Here is a 21,091-nt window from a genome sequence, read left to right on the forward strand (position 1 = left end):
ACGTTTAGGAACGAAATTCTGTAAAGCTATTTTGTTGAGGATGATATATCGATTGACTAGGCTCTGTATTTCACATTTCTTTGTTTTTTCTTCCTTCAGCCACCATAGGGTATATGTGTTTACGAAGTCTAGATTAAGCAAATTATTATATTATATATTATCATTATTCCAGTAAATACCTAGGTTAGGTAAGCAAAACACGATTTTGTATGCCTCGTGTTTAAGTTGGGAAGAACCTGGTTTGACAAAATTCATCTCAAATAAGCCAAAAAAAAGTATTATCTGCGTCCAGTGTAAGGTTTTATCATTCTATTATAAAAAAACATGTGTTTTCATTTTATTAAAAACACGTCAGTTGATAAATACGTTCATATATATAAAATATGATATATATATTTAAATGAATAAATCACAAGGGTTAGATTATATAAACTCTACAAACTATTACCATATATAAGCATGATTATATGATGTACTTTCCAACTGCTGATGCCAAAATAATTGATTATAATTTAAGACAATGAATATATATATATATATATATATATATATATATATATATATATATATATATATATATATATATATATATATATATATATATATATATATATATATATATATATAAAGAGAGAGAGAATCTACAGTTCACTTCATCACTTGCTTACATATTTATAGCAGACATGACCATGTAGCTACTGTTTCTTGACTACAAGCCTTAAATCCGGAGGGGGTCAAACTGAAGAAACCCTGCTTTCCTTCCGTAGCGGGATTCGAACCCAAACATTGTCAGCATTTCTGTTCAATCAGTTCCATAGGTAAAGATATATTTCAAAGCATCGAATTCAGATTCAGTTTACCAGAGTTGGAATAGGCCTAAGTGTTTTAGGTTGATGTATATGTTTCAAAAGCATCTTTAGTAAACCTGAAGGAATGTTTAATGTAAACCAAGTGATATCAAGTAAAATAAATGAATCCTTCCATTTTTATGAGCTTCATTCGAACAGATAAGACTTAGTCTTGATGAAGACTCTGCGAGAGAATATGCAAACGAGGTCGAACTCCAAAAACCACAAGGACGGCCATTAATTAAAATTACAGGTCGTCTGTTTGAGGATTAATTAAGACAGTTGTCTCAGGGATTACTCAGGATTTACATCCTTTCTTTAGGGATTACTTTTCCCCATTTTGAATCCTGTTTATTTCTCGTCCTTCCCTGAAATCCTTTCCCTTGCCGATGAAGGATTGTCGAATTTTTTGTAAAAATAATTTCTCGATTTTCGAGAACCTTGCAGGATGTTTTTTGCTATTCTAACACACACACACACACACACACACACACACACACACCTACATCAAGAATATAAATATCCAGTATTCCAATTTCAAAATCCATTATCTCACTCTTAAATTTTTTTCTTTTGCTTGTAGTAAACGTGTCCGGCTACAGATGTTATTAAGAACAGAAACAGAAATAAACATTTTGGTCTTTTGAGTGTACTGATTAAGGTTATGTTATCTGATATAATGGCTTTAAGGAAAACATTACTTATAGTTTTAACCAATTACTCCCATCTACTACCCTTCACTATTACCAACCACTCCCCACAACTACTCCCATTCACTCCCCTATTACTACTACTATTTACTCCCCTAACTATTCTTGTTCACTCACCCACTCCCTTAACTACTCTTGTCCACTCACCCAACTACTCCCATCTACTCCTGTCAACTACTCCCATTCACTAGCCTACTCCCATTCACTCCAACAACTATTTCCATCCCAGTCCTTCCAACTAACCCATCCACTCCATTCAACTCTCATCCACTACCTCAAGGCTCCCATCTACTCTCTCTACTCCCATCCACTCCCATACTCTTTATCACAAACCAACTACTATCCACTTCACTATTCCTATCCCCCCTACTACCCCCATCCACCTCCTCTACTCCCATTTACTCCCCAACCATTCCCATCTACTCCCCACCACACCCATCCGCTCCAAGTTACTTCTATCCACTCTTCCACTAATCCCATCTACTTTCCAACTACTCCCATCCACTCCGCCAACTGCTCTCATCGACTCCAACTGTTCAACTATTCCCATCCACTCCCAAAACTATTCCCATCCACTCCCAAACTTCTCCCATCCACTCCCCTGCTACTCCCTATCCACTCCCCAACTTCTCCCATCCACCCCCAGCTACTCCTATCCACTCTCCCAACTTCTCCCATCCACTCCAAACTACTCCCATCCACTCCCAAACTACTCCCATCCACTCTACTGCCCATTCACTTCCCCATCCACTCCCCAACTACTCCCATCCCATCCCACAACTACTCCCATCATTTCCCTACTACTCCTATCCACTCCCCTAACAACTCCCACCCACTCCCAAAACTACTCCCATCCACTCCCCGACTGCTCCCATCCACTCTACTGCTTCCATCCACTCCCCCAACTACTCCCATCCTATCCCACAACTACTCCCATCATTTCCCCTACTACTCCTATCCACTCCCTAACTACTCCCACCCACTCCCCCAACTACTCCCATCCATTTATCTCCCAACTGCTCCCATCCACTCCCCTACTACTCCCATCCACGCCCCCAACTACTCCCATCCTATCCCCAAACTACTTCCATCTACCCCTACAGCTCCCATCCACTCCCCTACTACTCTCTACTATTCCCATCCACTCCCCAGCTACTCCTATCTGCTCCCCCAGCAGCTACTCCCATCCACTCCCTACAACTCCTATCCACTCCCCTACTACTCCCATCCACTCACCCAACTACTCCCATCCCCCCTCGATGTGGGACCACCATGACGTGGTGAGGGGGCTCTTGAACCCTAGAAATTTGTTCCTGGGTTTGAGTCCAAGAGTCTCATATATTTTATTATATATTTATTTGAACCAATTTTGTGGAATTTTCCTCGTTTTGTAAAATTAATTTGACCTGATAAATAAGAAAAGATATCATAGCTGAGACTGGGTTTATATCCAAATCTAAATAGCGGGAACTGTGGTAGGACCTTCAACTATCCGATAATGTTCGGACCTGAGAGATATCAGACTGATATCTCAAAGGCTGAACTGTTCTGCAGGGCTGGACCACGGATTCCAGGGGGTTCTGGTTCTGGGGATAGGACTCTCAGGCATTCTAGCCAGTTTGCCCATAATGTGATTAAGGTGGGGATGATAGTATTCTCGTAATACCTTCGGTCCTAGGAAGCAGGTCTAGCTTACACTTCGGCCACTCTAATCATGTTGTGCCATCCCCTGTGGGGTAGGGTAGGGACGCGGACATTTGGGAGTTGGTTCTCACTTGTGCCATTGGCGGAAGAATAAACTTCATGAAAGGCTAATGATATCTTTTTAAAGTTTTCAGGTTTAATTTCTTTTTACCTCAAATCTTTATGACAAGTAGAAACATAGAGTTGAGTACCCTGGGCCCTTTGATAGTATTGTCTCGGCACAGTTAATGACTGCTGGAACCTCCTGCTCTGACAACCTTTGCTTAGAAAATCCAAGAAACATTCAAGTTTAATTACACTGGAACCCTATGCTCCAGTACAGAGCAAACCAAAAAAGAAAAGAAAATTAGATATCGTCTTGACCCACCCTTGACTCACTTTGAGTTCCTCTTTGGGAGTGGAAGTTAGTCAAGGTTTCTAACCTTAGAAACTGACCAAAAAATATCAGTACTCAAGTTGGAAAATTATTTATTGACCAGACATTCTACGACTGAAATGTCTTTTAGACAGATAATAGAAAAGACATGACTTATAGAAGCCACAACAAAAAGTCAGTCTGAAGAATACCAATAAAAAAATATAGATAACATAAATAAAAAAAAAATGATACTGTGAACAGTATTAAGGGTACCAATGCACTTCCTGAGAATAATAACGAGCCAATTGAAAAGAAAATACTATTAGACCCACTTAAAAAAAGAGATATCCAAAAGTATAGGATTGTGAACTATGGATGATCTTCCAAAAAACAAATGAGTAAAGAAATATTAAAGTATCCTAAAAAATAAAAATTTGAAGGTCAAGATCTACCTCAGTAAATAAAAATTTTAGAACCAAACCAGAGAAGTATGACCATATGTCTCAAAGAGGAAGACAGTGTCAAAATTGTAGTAAATAAGGACAATGAAAAAAATATTGTTGAAATGCACCTCTGTGCGCGTATTGTGATCTGAAGAACAAAACATAAACAATTGACAAACAGTAAACCAAACTCTATAGAAAGTGGGCAAGTCATCATGCAAGGTCCAAAGAATGTATACAGTATATATATTACAGAGCTAAAGATATTACAAGAAAGAACTGAAATGTCTGTAAAAGAAGCTAAATTAGAATTGAAAGTGAGAGGAATTCAAGATCCGTCTGAGAAACATAAATATTATTCAATAACAAAAGCCAATAATGAAACAAAAATGCATACAGATAGAAATAATGGAGCACAGAAAAGTTAATCTCAAGCAGAGCTGTATAAATAACAAAATCAGCACATATTTTTCAAAAAACATATGGAACGTTTTCTTCAGTAGATTTAACTCTATGTACAACAAGTATAGTAGACAGGTTGTATTAGAATACAGTTGATGACTTGCACACCAGTGATCATTTCCCAATATTAATTTCATTATCACAAAATAATCCCACCATGCGTGTCCTCAATATAAAATTTATAATGCAGATTGGGAGCGATATGAATTCCACACTGGGAATACCCCACAATTTAAATATTTAAATGACCATAATGAAAATAATAAGTTTCTTGTTGATCTCATTAAAAATGCTGCAAATAAAGCGATACCAAAATCAAAACCTCGTCCAACAAAACACAAAGTTTCATGGTGGTCTGAAAAACTAACAGAATTAATAAAAAATGAAACACAAAATTGGAAGACGATTAGATCATTTGTGTAAAAAGTTCAGTAAAATAAATAAAACATTACCGATATTACAAGAAACTTTACAAAAACTGACTATAATATTATTAGAAATTGATATAGTAAAACCTCTAGATAACAAAATATCTGCAGAATTTAAAGGAGAGGTAATTCAAGGAAGAATCATTTCATGGAGGAAATATGTACCAGATCTTTCTAATAATACTTCCATACAAAAAAATATGGGAAATATTCAGGAAAATAAATGGTGCCCATGTTAAACCACCTAGACATGCTATAATAAAAGACAGGAAAATAATACTTGATCCAAAAGAAATGAGTAATATAATAAGAGAAAATTTAACAAAAGTAAGCAGTGATAAAAATTTAGACGAACATTTCCGCACAAAGAAAAATAGTATAGAATTAATCACATATAAATTTTGAAACAATAGAATATAATATGTATTATAATAGAAAATTTAATATGGAAGAGTTGGAATTTACTCTGTTGAACAGCAATAAATACAGCAATAAATCTGCCCCTGAAAGTGACAATATTTGTTTTGAAATGACCTACCATTTAGCACTTTTGGCAAAGTCATACTTATTAGAGTTTTATAAACACCTATGGCTTCGAAATTTATTTCCTGATGAATGGCGTAAAGCTCATAATTATTTCTATCTCCAAACCCGGAAAAGACATCATTAATGTAAACAATTACAGCCCAATTTCTTTAACAAGTTGTTTATGCAAATTACTAGAGAAAATGGTAAATGCTCGACTAACATGGCACATTCGAGAATATAAAATTTTGACTCCCACTCAATTTGGGTCACAGTGTAACAGATCTACACTGGATTCTCTGTCTAACTTGGAAGACCACATATGAAGAGGACTTGAACGAAAACAAATTACTATACCCGTCTTTATTGACACTGAAAAGGCATATGATACTACATGGGAATATGCATTATTAAAAACGTTACATAAAAACGGTATCCGTGGACATTTGCCTAGGTTTATCCAAAACTTTCTGACAAATAGAACTTTTCAAGTCAAGTGAGAACTGATGGTGTATTGTCAAGTACATTTCCACGTGAAAATAGTATTCCACAGGGAAGCGTCCTTAGTGGCACACTGTTTACTTCAGCAATAAATGATATCAGTAATAATCTACCTATCAGAATTAAAAGTAACTTGTATATGGGTGATTTTGCCATATATTATTCAGCATCTCGCTTAAAACATCCAGAGCGAATCATTAATAAAACTATAATAAAAATAGATGAATGGGCCTCATCTGTAGGCTTTAAATTTTCTATACAAAAAACTCAAGCAGTAATGTTTTATAAAAATGAAAAGTGGAAAAAAAGTGAAGAAATAGATTTAAAAATCAGAAATCCTTGCTTACCAATTGGCCAAACAGCTTAATTTTTGGGATTAGTTTTTGATACTCACCTGAACTGGAAAGCCCACATAACATACATGAAATCAAAATGTAAAGGAGCATTAAACCTAATAAAAAAACTATCGAACACTACTTGGGGAGCCGATAGACATACCCTTTCTGTACTGTATAAAGCAACAGTGCTGTCTATCATTGATAATGGAAACGAAATATATGGCTTGGCATCAGACAACGCTGAAAATGTTAGACCCAGTTCATAATGAAGGCTTAGAGTATGTTCAGGAGCTTTTCGATCATCACCAAAGTTATCTTTACATGTTGAATGTTGTGAACTACCTCTCTCTCTCTCCATAGAAAGCTAGTAACCATGAAGAGTGCTCTGAGAGTTCAGACAAATGATTCTCCAGCCAAAAGATTATTTGGATTAAGAGACGTGTTTATAAACAATCATCCACCTACTTTCCCAATTAGAGCTAGAAGATTGAGTTGCTAAATATAAATATACAATTACCTTCAATAGTAAAATTACCTCCTGCTTGGACAATGAATAAAATGAGAATTTGTACACACTTAAAATATTTATCAAAAAGTTATTCATATACCTCAGAACACCATAGACAACATACAGTAGAACATACAATCCGAAAAGTTCTACATTACGCAATATACACCGACGGATCTAAGTCCCAATTTTGAGTGGGATATGCTGCAGTGTCCCCAGACAAAACGTAGCAGTTCTCTCTACCAGATAACGCCTCAGTATTTACAGCTGAGTTATGTGCAACAACATCAGCCATAAAAATAATTAGAGAAGCCTCATGTAATAATTTTGTGATTTATAGCGACTCCAGAGGCGTTATAGAAGCCATTCAAAGCTATAATAAAAAAAATGATATTGTACAACAAATTAAGTTTTCACTCCATAAATTGTATAATAATGGAAAAAATATTGAAATATATGTTGGATCCCTGCCCATGTAGGGTTTAAAGGAAATGAGGAGGCTGAGAAAGCAGCTAAAGAAGCAGTCCACATGACAAGAGCAGATGTAAACATCCCTATTAGTGACTATATCAGATATATGAAAACAATCATTGTAAGTAAATGGCAAAATATATGGAATGAAAAACCTGAAAATAAATTAAAACAGACAAAATCCAGTGTTGGAAAATGGAGTTCATCATATCAGAGAGAGAGACACACACGCAAGTAATTCTGACGCGTCTTCGAATAGGCCATACTCGTTTGACACTTGGACACTTAATGAACAGTCCATGTGGCCCTCCTCCCGAATGCCCAGATTGCAGTGTTAATAACAGTCAAAAGATGTATTGTGTGAATGTCCAAAATATAACCTGCAGCGTTATCAAATTTTGGAAATAGATCAATGAAGGAAATTTTGTCAGAATCTTAATTTTCAGTAATACCAATTTTAATGTTCCTGAGGAGCTGTGATTTAATTGATAAAATATATAAAGTAAATAATAAATATACGGAAACTTTTAGGCGTCTGATGAATTTTAAAACAACTAAATTTAAAATTTTACTTAATTTATTATGAATTTTAATATATATTTTTAGTGAGTATATATGGAAACATGAGTATAAATGTATTTATTGTGTGAGTGTGTTCCAGTATGAGAGCGTGTGCCTTTGTGCAGTTTTTAATTTAATTTTCATTCATTCATCACCATAGCGAATGACCTATTTGGTCCCAGTGCTAGGTTCTAGACCTAGACCTGTCATTTCATCCAAATCCATCGGGCCAGCCCTATGAGAGCTGATAGTCAGCTCAGTGGCGTGGTTAAATTTTTAATAATAATAATCTTCTTCTTCTTCTTCTTCTTCTTCTTCTTCTTCTTCTTCTTCTTCTTCTTCTTCTTCTTCTTCTTCTTCTTCTTCTTCTTCTTCTTCTTCTCAAATCCCTCATTCTTTCCCATTTTGGACATATGACATAAACCGCTTTCGATTGTGGCCGTGTCGTCCTTTGCTTGCCTCCTTATTGAGAAAGAAATGTTTTCCTCAACCTGGAGGAGAGGAAAACGGAACTCCTCATGCGTGGAGGAAAAAAGGTTTTGTCTCAGTGTTTGTCCTTATCTGGGGGTCCCGGCTTTGTTGCAAAAAAGGCTTAAATTACTCCAAATATTGTTTTGGGGGTTTGGGGGTTGGGGAGTTTTTTTTTAGCAGTATTGGAAATAAATATAGATTTTTTCATCCTGGACTTTGATGGAATTTTTTTCTTCTATTGCTTATTCATGACAACAGTTACAAAGAACGAATGATGTATAGAGGGTGTTTGTGTATAATTTCAAATAAATTGTTGATTTTATGGAAAGCCTTAATGAAAAAACAAGTCCACAGTTATGTCACTGTACACACATATTTAAAATCACAACTCTACAAAGAGCTTTCGAGAATCTTTAATCTTCACGATTAAAGAATAAGCATAAGATAAACGAAATTGTTTACGAAACAAGGATACTGCCGTTAAAAGAGACTTATGTTGGATCAGATAATGCTTTCGTTTTGTGAAAGTATCCAGGTATCGTCTTTAGAATTATAAAAGGGGAAACAATCGCACCGACTGAACTTGCAAAGGGCCTAAAATTCAGACTAACTCGAGAGTAACAGTTCAATTAATGCCCCAACATCTGAGCTAATTGGAATCGAGCTTTTTCCAGCTGTGATATCACGCTTCGGAGATGATCAACCTTTCTAATGAGTTTTATTTCTGCTTTTATATAAAGTTTTGTTCAAGGTGAAAGAATCTTTTTTTATATTATAAGTTCTCTATATATCAATTTAAATCAAAATCCCATAAATAAAATGATTGTTCTTGAATGTTATATTTTCGCAGACAAAAATTTTTTTTTCACGCCAACCGAGTATTTATTTAATTCTTCCATAGAGCTTGTGTTGTTATATCTAAAATAAGTCTCTTTGAAATTATAAACGGGGAATAACTGTACAGACTGAACTTGTAATATCCATAAAATTCAGATTAACTCGAGAGAAAATTAGAGCAAAATTGAAACAAGATTTTCCAGCTGTGATATCAGATTTCTGTTCCGAGTTCTGACAAGTCGATCATTCTAAAGAACGCTTCAACCGATTAATGTCAGATTTCTCATTCCTGATGTTTATCTCTCATCGACCGTTTCATTAAACTCGTCGACGTCAGCGATTTGAAATATTAGTTTGACCAGCGATTGAAGTGTACCAATTTTTGATAGACAGAGATGATTGCAAATCGACTTTTAGTGATGTGTCTCTCGTCATGAAGAATCTTGACCAATAAACTTCAATTCGCACAAGTGAATTTAGTAATTCATTTTGGTTTTAAATCGGGATTTGAATCGAGCCATTATTAATCTCAGGAAGACTCTCAATCTATCATTGATGGAACAGAGGAAGTTACTGGGAGCTCCAGTTTTAAGAGTGATATTGGCAACCGGTCTATTGAATGTGTGGTTCCTACAACCCTCATGACAGCTTAGTAGGTGAATACTGTTCGTGTTCTCACTTATTTTTAGATTGTGGATATCTAATTTCAAAGTAAGATACTCTCTCTCTCTCACACACACACACACTCACTCACACACACACTAACACACACACACACACACACACACACATATATATATATATATATATATATATATATATATATATATATATATATATATATATATATATACTATATATATATATATATATATATATATATAAATATATATTTGTATAAAGTGTATTTGTGTGTATTTAGTGTGTGTGTATTTACAGTTTTCTATCAAACAACAATACATCAGTCATAAACCAAAGCAGCAGGTGGATGAAACTTTCAAATAAAGATTAAGAAAACGTTAATAAACTTTCTTTACAAAATTAGTTGCGTCATCGTGTAAAAGAAACAAGACGAGGGAAATAAGGACATAGTTTGTCCCTTCTCTGGTCTCAGGGGAATTTGTAGATGACCACAGGAAGAGGCAGGGGAATAATTGGTGGGTCCTGTCCTTAAATTAGCTGTGTGAAGGATAATACTCTGTAGTCTTGAGGGAGATCGATGACCAAAGTGGTTATGAAGGCAGTAATGAGACCTTCTTTCTCACTTTGGTTTCCTCAAGGGGAGGATTTCCTCACTCTGCCCACAGCAGTTACCCGAAAGATCTATAAATAGGATTTCTGATTCTGAATGACAATTTTCAAATTGTGTAGCAAATAAACTTTTCCAAAGTAACGAGAATGTTCATGTGGCCTAAGGGAATGATGTTTTTGTTTGATGAATTTCATACCACATCTAAACATTCAATTTACATTACAGATAAGCAATGTAGTTCGTTTGCTTATACTGCAGAGGTCCTTTGCTTTTGAAGGAGAATGTTTGCTTCTCTAAGAGAATTTATTGTGGGAGAAATGCTGCTTCCACCAAATAAGCACGATTCGTGAAAAGGAATGATCAACATAATGCATAATAGTCTTAATCTCTTCTACAAGTTTTCACCTCCCCTCTCTCTCTCTCTCTCTTTCTCTCTCTCTCTCTCTCATATGCCAGAGAGAGAGAGAGATAGAGAGAGAGAGAGAGATATGGGATAGTTTCTGAATATCAATGATATGATATTTACGAAAGAAAGCGCACAAACATGTGAGAGAGATGGAGAGAGAGAGAGAGAGAGAGAGAGAGAGAGAGAGAGAGAGAGAGAGAGAGAGAGAGAGAGATGAGACAGTTTCTGAATATCAACGTTACAATATTTATGAAAGAAAGCGTACCAGCCACAAACATAAAAAAATCCATCTTTTGTTTCACGTTCACGTTGCATACAAATGTTTTCATTCCTGTGTCGGTGCATATCTATACAAATACACAAGGAGAGAGAGAGAGAGAGAGAGAGAGAGAGAGAGAGAGAGAGAGAGAGAGAGAGAGAGAGAGAGGAGGAGGAGGAGGAGGAGGAGGAGGAGGAATTTTAGATCAGACTCTCTCCTGCTTTCCCCAATCGCCTTCATTGCCAGAGAGTCATTTCTTTCTCCCTCTTTTGAATTCCTTTCACATCTCGGTCTCCATTATCGACTTCATCAGGCCATATCCATTCATGGCTGATGCTGCTGCTTTTGCATGCGTTACAGGCACATTCACAGACGCGCACACAAACACAAGCACACACAAGCATTCGGTGCTTGTATAGGCTTCGTTTACCTCGGATACTCTCCTCGGCTTCCATTGGATGTTGTTGAAGAGACGCTTTGCGATCTTTCTTTGTCTGGTTTCTTTATATTTATAAGTGTAGCAGCAGATGAGTTTGGACTTGTTGTCTTTGCTGGCTTCCATTGTATAATTTTAATATATATATATATATATTTATTATGTCTATATATATATATATATATATATATATATATATATATATATATATATATATTATATATATATATATATAGAACTCTCTTTTCTTTGTGTATTTTATTATTATGCATTTTTTTTATTTTATGTTTCACATGTTTTTTTATCCACCATGAACCAGGGTTTAACAAGAACTGTGTTTCTCTTAATAGGAATTCTCGTTGGGTCCTGTGAGGACATTGAATATTTGAGAATGGTGTATTTTACCTGACTAAGTGACATTTATTTTTATAGTGATCATGTCCATCGGATTGATACACTATTTGGTGACAGGAATGCCTGTCACTGGTGATTTTTGGTCTGGGAATTTTGATTCGATTGATTTGAGTCATAGTTTCCTTTGATTGTGAGAGACCATAATTTATGACTTAGATTTTGCAGTTATGCTTCCGTTAAATTTCCAAGTAAAGTTTAGTTTTTATAACACGGCATTTAATTCAATGCGCCTTTGTCTTTGTTGGATGCAAGGTGAGAGAGAGAGAGAGAGTTGAGATGCTCTGCCCGGTCTTGGCGCTGGCCAACGCTACTGAGAAACCTCTCGAGGTAAGAATTAACGACCTCTTCGAGGTCGTAATAGGTGGTGGCATCGAAAATAGGCAGATAATCAGTAATAGGTTATGGGTTACGCTTCCGAAGAGACAACTTACAAAAGGTTGTTATATTAGGCTCAACAGATAGGTCGATTACATAGGTGATGTTCGGCTCTGGTAGGTTGGCAATATTGGCGTCCGAGAATAGGTTTTTGATGGTCTAAGCCAGTGGTTCTCAACCTTTTTTTGGCCCATGCACTCTTTCACTATGTCATAATGTCACCCCCTCCCACCCTTTCCACAATTGTCTGCCTCAAAAGGTGCATTCTAAATAATATGCATATACTGTAATACTAAAAGTCTTGGTCACAACTTCCCTCTCCCTCCCAACTCTAGAATTCCCCTGTGGAGGGAATTCCCCCCTGGTTGAGAACCACTGGTCTAAGCAATTCTGTTACGGGTGAGGTCTGCAAGATACTGCCTGGTCAGTCTTTCTTGTGTGTTTAGTTATGCGTCACGGGCCGGTGTTTATTGCGTTTTTATGGGTGATACTGGACTTTAAGTTATCTTGGGGCGTGTTCGGGGAAGAGTTTAGTGTGCGCAGTGTGTTTAATTGCAGTATCTCGACCATTTGTGCGTGTCAAGTACGCACAAGCGCATTTCTGTGCAGACAAGTGGATGTTTTTTCTCTGGTGGGAAGATTTCGCACCGTTGTTGTCAGGCAGGAGCGCCCGTAAGCGTTCAGTTATCGGCTTGGTTCTTTGATTTCTTCCATTATTGTGAGTTTGTGTGTGTGTTTTTTTCAGGAATATGACGCGAATGTCTGTTATCATGTGTTATGATTCAGCGGCATTTTTTCTGGTTATGAATTTTTTTTTTTTTTTTGCCGGTATTGCATACTTTTGTTTTAAACTTTTTTTTTGTTTGTTTGTTACATACGTACGTGTTTTATTTTGGTCACATACGTGCACGTATGTAAGGGAGTGTTGTAACTGGGGCCAGAGTTGGGAGTGTACTGTATGCTTACTATGCGGTTTCTGCCTTGGCAACTGAGGTCAAGAAGAGGACGCGTCTCAGAGATTTTGCGCTCAGCGATTTTTCTGTTTGGTTTTGCAAAGGAAGGTGTTGTTGGGGAAAGAGGGGAGACTTTTTGCACTGGGGGAAGGGAACAATTTTTCTTTCTTCTCCTTCTGTCTCTTCCCTCGTTCATTTGCTGAAGTCCCATTTTCTTTACTTGAGGGTAGACTTGCGTTTTCTTTCGTGGAGGTTGACGGTGTGTTTTTTTGTTTTTTTTTTTTTTTTTGCCTTGAAGACTTGGTGTTCATCTTGACCTTTGCGGTCAGCTGTGCGCACGGCCCATCTATGTTTTTTTTTTTTCTCCGTGGGGTTATGAATTGATTGTGGGTTTAAATAATACTTCCTTTTGATTCTGGGGGTTAAATGTTGGAGTAAAGGGATATTAACATTGTGGGGTTCTTCCTGCGAGGGGGTTTTTGGAGAGAATCCTTTCTTTTGTTTATAGTTGTCTTTAGTATTTTTTTAGTTTTTTTTTCTACTGAGTGGGAAATAAATGTTTTCCTTTTTTTTTTTTTTTTTTTTTTTTTTTTTTTTTTGGTATCCTTCCACTTGAGTTGGGAAATTTTGCATTTGTGATCAGCCAAGAGGGAGTTAAGCTATGCCCTTCAGGAAGGGTAAAAGGTTAGCAAAGCTATTTACGAAGGGGAAAGCTGGGAAAATGGCTGGAGGGGACGATGATCAGACTTTGCTTCATAAAATCACAACGGTCACATCAGGAGTTCGTCCATTCCAAGGGTTCGTGGACGGTGTTCTTTCTCAACCAGTGCAGATTTTTATTGAGTGTTTTAACAATTTTCTAAATGCTAAGGGGATTAAGGATGACAGAGGCATTTAGGGAAGCTAAGACTCTATTAGATTTTAAGATAGGTGATTTAGGTCATCGTTGTCGCAGTCATCAATTCGCCAGGTGCAAGACTTGGTCAGGTCTCCAAGAATTTCTTAGGACAGCCTATGGTGCTGTGGAGTGCGGAGATTCAGTCCATGGTTTAAAGGGTTTTTTTAAGATCTGGACGGACCAGAAGTCAGTGGTTGAGTTGAGTTCTCAACTTTTCGACACTGCGGGAGAGTTTGTGGAGAAATTGAAAGGGGCTCCATGAGAGCTGTTTGACACTCTCTCTGGATAACCTTGATAAATTGTTGCAATTCGCTGTAAAGTTAAATGATGTCTCTGATGCAATAGTTGATAGTTTTGACAAGATTATAGACCCTACGTCTGATGAGGCATTAATTTTTTCTCAGGTTCGTAAGCATATGTCGAAATGGCCGACGGTTGATAGCACGTTTTTTGGTGGAGTATCAAAGAAACTGTCACAAGGGGATTCAGCCTTTGCTCTCGGCGGTCGTTGTGGGAGAGCTGAAATTGACAGAGAGCCTAATGTAGCTTCCAGTGGCCTTTTTTGCCATGGTTGTTGGTGATAGGAAATTGTGGATCTGACGCCACAGTCTCGTTGTTTTAATTGTAATATGCAGGGACACATTAAGAGGTTTTGCTGAGTTAAATATTGTGGTAGTTGTAAGAGTGCTGATCACCCTTAGCGGTCTTGTCCGTCTCATAAACGGGATAATGTTAGACCTGCATTTCAAAGTTTTGGTAACTCAGATAAGAAAGCTCCTCAAGGTGGGGGGGGGGGCCTTCTCAAGGGGATCTAGTGATCGGCAAAAATTTTAGGGAGGCCGATCAGTCAAAAAGGAAAGGGTGAATTATTCCTGTCATATAGGACTTCTAGCTGAGGCCCCAGAGCCGAAGCCAATTGTGAGAGGGTCTTTGCATGGTGACGGTGTCTCGGGATTTATGGATACCGCTGCGTCTGTTAATCTGATGAATTATGATTTATATTGATCGATGTTTTCCGATTGCTGTTTGAGACCTACTGAAGAGACAGTGTGTGATGTTCAAGCAAATAGGTTGAGTGTTTTGGGTTGCACGGACATTTGTTTGTCCTTGGGAAGTTAAGTTTTTATAGAGCCATTTTTAGTTTTACAAGAGGCTTCTTTGGGGAATACATTGTTATTGGGTCATCTGGCGTGCCGGCAAAACAGAATCACAGTTCATACAGGGGTGGCGGTATAACTGTTGGGGTACCTGGGGTTTTCGTTCCCGTATGAGGAAAGTAATAAGATTAAAGGGGATCATGATAAGGGACTGGGTGTTGATAACGGTTTACGGGTTGATACTAAATACGTTTCTGAGGGGAAGAAGTGTTATAAAGGTATTTTATCTGAAGATGTGATTTTGGGCCCAGGTAGGTTGCTCTGGTGAAAGTCCGAGTGAAAGATGTGAAAATGCCCAGACAGGGGTGTGTGAGTGAGGGTAGTGAGAAGCTCAAGGGGTTAGTGAGTATAGTTTCTATAAGCAATGTGTCTGATGCAGGGGTTACTTGGTAGAATGACTAAACTGTAATGATTCAGTTTGGAGATATCAGAAGGACACATATGTGGTAGATTTTGAAGATTGGGTTGATGACAATAATTCGGTTACTATTGTAGTGGACAACAATGAATTTTCAGAGGCAGAATTGTAGGTTAGGAGACAGGTTTTTGAGGATCATTTAGCTAATGATTATAAAGAGTATATAGAGGGGGTGGAAAATGTTTTGGCTGAGTCTGCAGGTATTGTCGCTCTTAAAGGGGATAAGTTGGAGCTAACTAATGTATTAGAACACAAGGTTCATTTGGAGGATGAGACTAAGCCTATTTTTGTCCCTTCATACAGGATTCCTTTTAAGATTAGGGAACAGGTAGAACAACAGGTCAATAAGTGGGAAGAGAAAGGTATAATTAGGCCCAGTTCCTCACCCTTTAATTTTTCATTGTTAGCAGTGCCTAAGGAGGATGGCTCAGTACGTGAGTGGATTTTCGTAAGTTGAATGATGAGTTGATTCCGGACCGCTATCCTGTGGCATGTTTGCTGGATTTGTTTGTAGAAATTGGGGGTAAAAATATCTACTCTTCAACTGATCTGATGCAGGGGTTTTTGCAGGTTCCTCTTAGTGAGGATAGTCGCAAGTATACTGTTTTTTCTTTGCCGAAGGGACATTATGAATTTACGCGGATGCCGTTTGGTTTGTTGGGTAACCCTAAGACTTTTACGAGATTAATAAATACAGTTTTGCATGGATTGTTAGAGAAGTCTATTTACATCTGTATGGACGACATCTTGATTGCCATTGATTCTGTAGAGGAACATTTGGTCCTTAGGAAACTTAGATTAGTGGGTTTGAAAATTAAATTAGCCAAGTGTAATTTCTTGAAGAAGCAGATAGTATATTTGGGTCATGTTATTTCTAAAGAAGTTGTCTGGGTAAATGGGGACAAGGTTTGGGCGATCGTGGGGTTTCATACTCCTAAAAATAAGAAGCAGATTCGTTCTTTCTTGGACATGGCGGGATTTTTCCGTTGACAGACGTATTGAGGGATGGTGTGCAGTTTGTGTCGGGTGAGAGGCAACAGTTGGCCTTTCAGAAAACCAAAGACGCTTTAATGAGTGCCCTGGTGCTGAAGTTTCTGTATTTCGAGAAACCTTTCACGTTGATAACAGATGTCAGTCACGATGGCATAGGAGCTTGCCTTATGCAGAAATTTGAGGGTAAATTGCATCCTATCTTGTTCTACAGTAGGAAGTTTAAGACAAGGGAGTAATGAGATGTCTATGTGTACGATGGACAAAGAAGCATTTGCGGTAGTGTCTAGTTTGGTTCATTTTAAGTTGCTATTGTTGGGCAACAAAGTTGAGGTTATTACAGATCATAAGCAGTTGTTGGATCTTTTTAATAAGCCTGATCTTTCTCCTAAGAGAGCTAGGTGATTTTTGACAATTAGGGATTTTGACTCCAAGCTTGGGTATATAGAAGGTAGACATAATTTTGTAGCTGATATCCTTAGTAGGATTTTTTATGACTCTGATGGTTCTCGTGCATGTTATGTATGTGGGGATTGCGCTGACTGGGATATTAGTTTAGTGAAGGCTAAGCAGGATGAGGATGAAATTTTGGCAGACACAAAGGCATTTCTTAGAGGGGAATTGGTTACAAAGGGTTATAAGTTGCCTTTTGTGGGTCTAGAGTTAGAGGATAATTGTTTAGTTAGGAAAGTTAAATATAAGCTAGAAGTAGTGAGGATAAAGGAAATACAACACAGATAGTTGTCCCAAAGAGCCTAGTACATACAGTTTTGGATATTGTTCATTGTAGGTTTGGTAGTCCACATTTGGGTTTTGAGATGTTTCACAATGTATGGGGGAATTTTTTTTTGAAGAACATGCTCACATCACTGGAGGATTTTGTGAGGGGATGTTCAGTTTGCAATGCATGGAAGCCAGTGAGGGGTACTTTGTGTAAATTGAGTTCGTTTCCTATCCCCAGTAGACCCTTTCAGCGTGTCCATATGGACATACTTTCCAATTTCTGTGAGTCTGCTTATGGGTACAGACGTTTGTTGTTTATTGTGGACGAATTAACTAGGTTTGTAGAAAGACTTTCCCTTTGAAGCATAAGACAGCGGAGGAAGTAGCAGCTGTGTTTTTTGAGTGGTTTATTTGTCGTTATGGGGTTCCTGAGATACTTATTATTACAGATAATGGAAGGGAATTTGTGAATAAGATGTTAGAGTGTCTTGCGGAGGTTATGGCAATTCTGAAAGTAACTATTATTCTGTATAGACCAGAAGACAATGGGTTATGAGAGCAGGCCAATAGGAAGGTAATTGAAGCTCTCAGAATCACTGTAGGGGGTACTGATGTGAATAAGGATCGGTATATCACACAGGTTTGGCATAGCATTAATACTGTAGTTAGCGATACTATTGCGATGTCTCCCTCTGAGGCGTTCTTTGGTTATCCAGCATGAGGCGCATTCAATTTGTTATCCATTCCGTCTCGTTGTGATGATACTGATAGATCGTTGGTTTCTACTGCTAAGGAGAGATACTGTATGCACGCCTTGCTGGGAATCTTGAGTTGAAGACGCAGGAAATGGTTGATAGGAGCAATTTTAAGTCTGATAATGTTAAGGTTGCTGTTGGTGATTGGGTTTTTGTGAAAATAAATGTCAGGAATCAGCTGAATTATAAATTAGGGCCTAAGTTTGAGGGTCCATTTCGGTTGTGGAAATGAAGGTGGGGGATAGGTTTGTTGTTCGAGACGAAAAAACAGGATTGTCCAGGTTGACATATATATCTAAGATCAAGAGGACAGTTTAAAGGAAACTTATAGGTTAATTTCTTTTTTCTCTCCTTTTTCTTTTGTACTTTTATTCTTTATATATATATATTTTATATATATTTTTGCTGGTTTCCCAGGAACTAAATTGGGGGTTTTTAACGTGGGAGGACACTTGTCCGTAGAGTTTTATGGACTTTGGTTGTGTAAATTTAGTCTGGTTTTTTGTGGTTTTTTGCTCTCTGCGCATTGGCGGCTATTTAGTGTAATTTTGTCATTTTTTTTTTTTTGTTGAAGTGGTTTACTGATCGTCTTTTTCGCGCTTTTTTAGGGTTCTATAATTTTTTTTTTTTTTTGGAGATAGTTGATGTAAAACATGACACAGAAGTCCTGTACAGTTTATTGACAATTTAAAAGTTTTTTGGGGGAGTGGGAAAGTTTTATATTATATTGTAATTGCCTGTTTGGGGTTTTGTTCTGATTTACAGGGGCTGGTTTTTTTTTATTTTAACGTGCTACAGTTTTATATATTCAGGTGGTGGTTGTTGGTTTTGACGTTGTCGGTATTTATATTTCATGGATGAGGTTTCAGTCTCTTTTTTTCTCTTGAAGGTGTTGGAGTCGACTTTTATGAATTTTTTTTTTTTTTTTTTTTTACTTTTTAGGTAGTGGTTTATTCAGAAGTTTTGTAACACATTCAGTTTTAGCACATTGATATCGGGTAGTGATATTTGATGGACAGTTTTCCAGTCTATAGCTGTTTGATTTTGGAAACAATTGCTTGTTGGTCTATGACAACTTTTTTTGCAGTGACAGTTTGTTAGTGGTAGAGTTGATGTCTTCTTTTTTATTGACCAACGACATGACTGACTTACGTTATGCACCATTTCCTCATAGCACTGCCATAGAATTGCTTCTATGAATCACAACTGATACATTTTGGATCTGGGAGCCATCTGCTTTTCGCCTGCAAGCTTCCACGCCTTCGCCTTCGTGAGAGGATCCATAGCCATTTGGCGACAACGGGCGGGACATCTACAATCACTGTCTTTCGCTCAGAGATGTCCGTTTCTACACAAAGGATTTACATGCACCACACTCGTCATGGGCTTGTGCAGTTGCAGGCTGTCCGGAAAATTAGTTCAAGATGTGAAGAGATGCGCTCTACAATGAACGGTTCATTAGAATTACAGCCGTGACAGCGGTTGTTGTTTGTTTTTTAAGTTTAAATACGATTGACATTGGCTGCCCAAAGGACAACAAGTAGCCTTCATATGTAGTGTATATTGTTTTGATGATTTCTGAGGCAACCCCGAGTGAACTTTTATCATGAATATTTTTTTGGTGCCTGGGCGAGGGCGTGTCAAGAAAGACTCTTGAATTTATTATATAAAAGGAATTAACTCCAAAACACCAAGGTTTGTATGGAAAAAGGTACAAAAACTTGCTGGAAAGTTTGTGTCACCAAAAACTCCCTCTTTAAGAGTAGGAAATATCCTCATTAGAAACCCTTCAGATGTAGCTGAATCATTGGGTCAACATTTCTCCAATATTTCTAGCCCTAATAACTATTCTAGCGAATTCCAAAGAATCAGGAACACTCAGGTCAATCTGAATCTATCTGGTGATGACCCGGAGGTATACAATGCAAAATTTTCTCTTCAAGAAGTACATGAAGCGCTCTCTACACTGGATGACACTTCTCCTGGTGAAGTTACTTCTTTATATAAATTATAATGCTTACGAAGTTACCTGAAGAGTCCAAAGGCTACCTTCTTAAGTTTATTAACAAGATTTGGGAGAATGGGATAATGCTGAGATCCTGGAAAATTTCCGTCGTAATCCCAATTCCAAAACTAAATAAAGATCCCCAACAAACTACAAGTTGTAGACCTATAGCACTAACAAGCTGTGTTTACAGGTTAATGGAAAAAATTATAAATTTTCGCTTGGTATGGCACTTAGAAACAAATAAGCTTCTCTCTCCTTTCCAATTTGGGTTTCGTAAAAATTGACCCTCGACCCACTTATGAGACTCTCCAACCAAATTAAGCTGGGTTTTGTCAATCAATGTCAGACAATAGGCGTCTTCTTTGATTTGGAAAAAGCCTATGATACTACTTGGCATTATGGAATTCTAAACAACTACAGAAAATGGGTGGGCAACTTAATTCGGTTCATCCATTCTTTCTTAGCAGAGAGATTTATAAAAGTTAGAGTATGGAACTTTCTATCTTCCCCCTTTAGACAAGAGGAAGGTGTTCCACAAGGGAGCGTTCTCAGTGTGACCTCTTTGCTGTTGCCATAAATAGCGTCTTGGATGAAGTTCTAAGGCCTCTTCGAGCTTCAGTGTTCTTGGATGATTTGGCCATTTACTGCACTACTTACGACGCTATATCTGCATGCCGATATCTACAGAAAGCTGTTGATTCTGGGCCAAGCTAAATGGGTTTAAATTCTCAGCCATTAAGAGTGTTGATGTCTGCTTTTCAAGGAGCAGATGTCAAGAGGTTAAACCTAGTTTAAAACTCGAGGGATCTATTTTGGGAATGACCTTTGATTCAGAACTACTTGGGCCAAACATATTGACAACCTTTAATGTAAAATAAAAGC

The 21,091-nt window shown here is 37.5% G+C and overlaps 1 protein-coding gene across 1 annotated transcript in view; it reads left to right on the top strand.

Annotated features, from left to right (window-relative positions):
* LOC136846227 (DNA-directed RNA polymerase II subunit RPB1-like) overlaps nt 1–2,834 on the top strand; it is a 28,752-nt gene extending 25,918 nt beyond the window's left edge. Inside the window, exon 3 of the mRNA XM_067117028.1 lies at nt 1,788–2,834. Coding sequence (XP_066973129.1) covers nt 1,788–2,834 — 1,047 coding nt within the window. The remainder of the gene's footprint in view (nt 1–1,787) is intronic.
* Nucleotides 2,835–21,091: the final 18,257 nt, after the last annotated feature.

The sequence above is a fragment of the Macrobrachium rosenbergii genome, chromosome 15, assembly GCF_040412425.1.
Source record: "Macrobrachium rosenbergii isolate ZJJX-2024 chromosome 15, ASM4041242v1, whole genome shotgun sequence".
NCBI classification, from domain to species: domain Eukaryota; kingdom Metazoa; phylum Arthropoda; class Malacostraca; order Decapoda; family Palaemonidae; genus Macrobrachium; species Macrobrachium rosenbergii.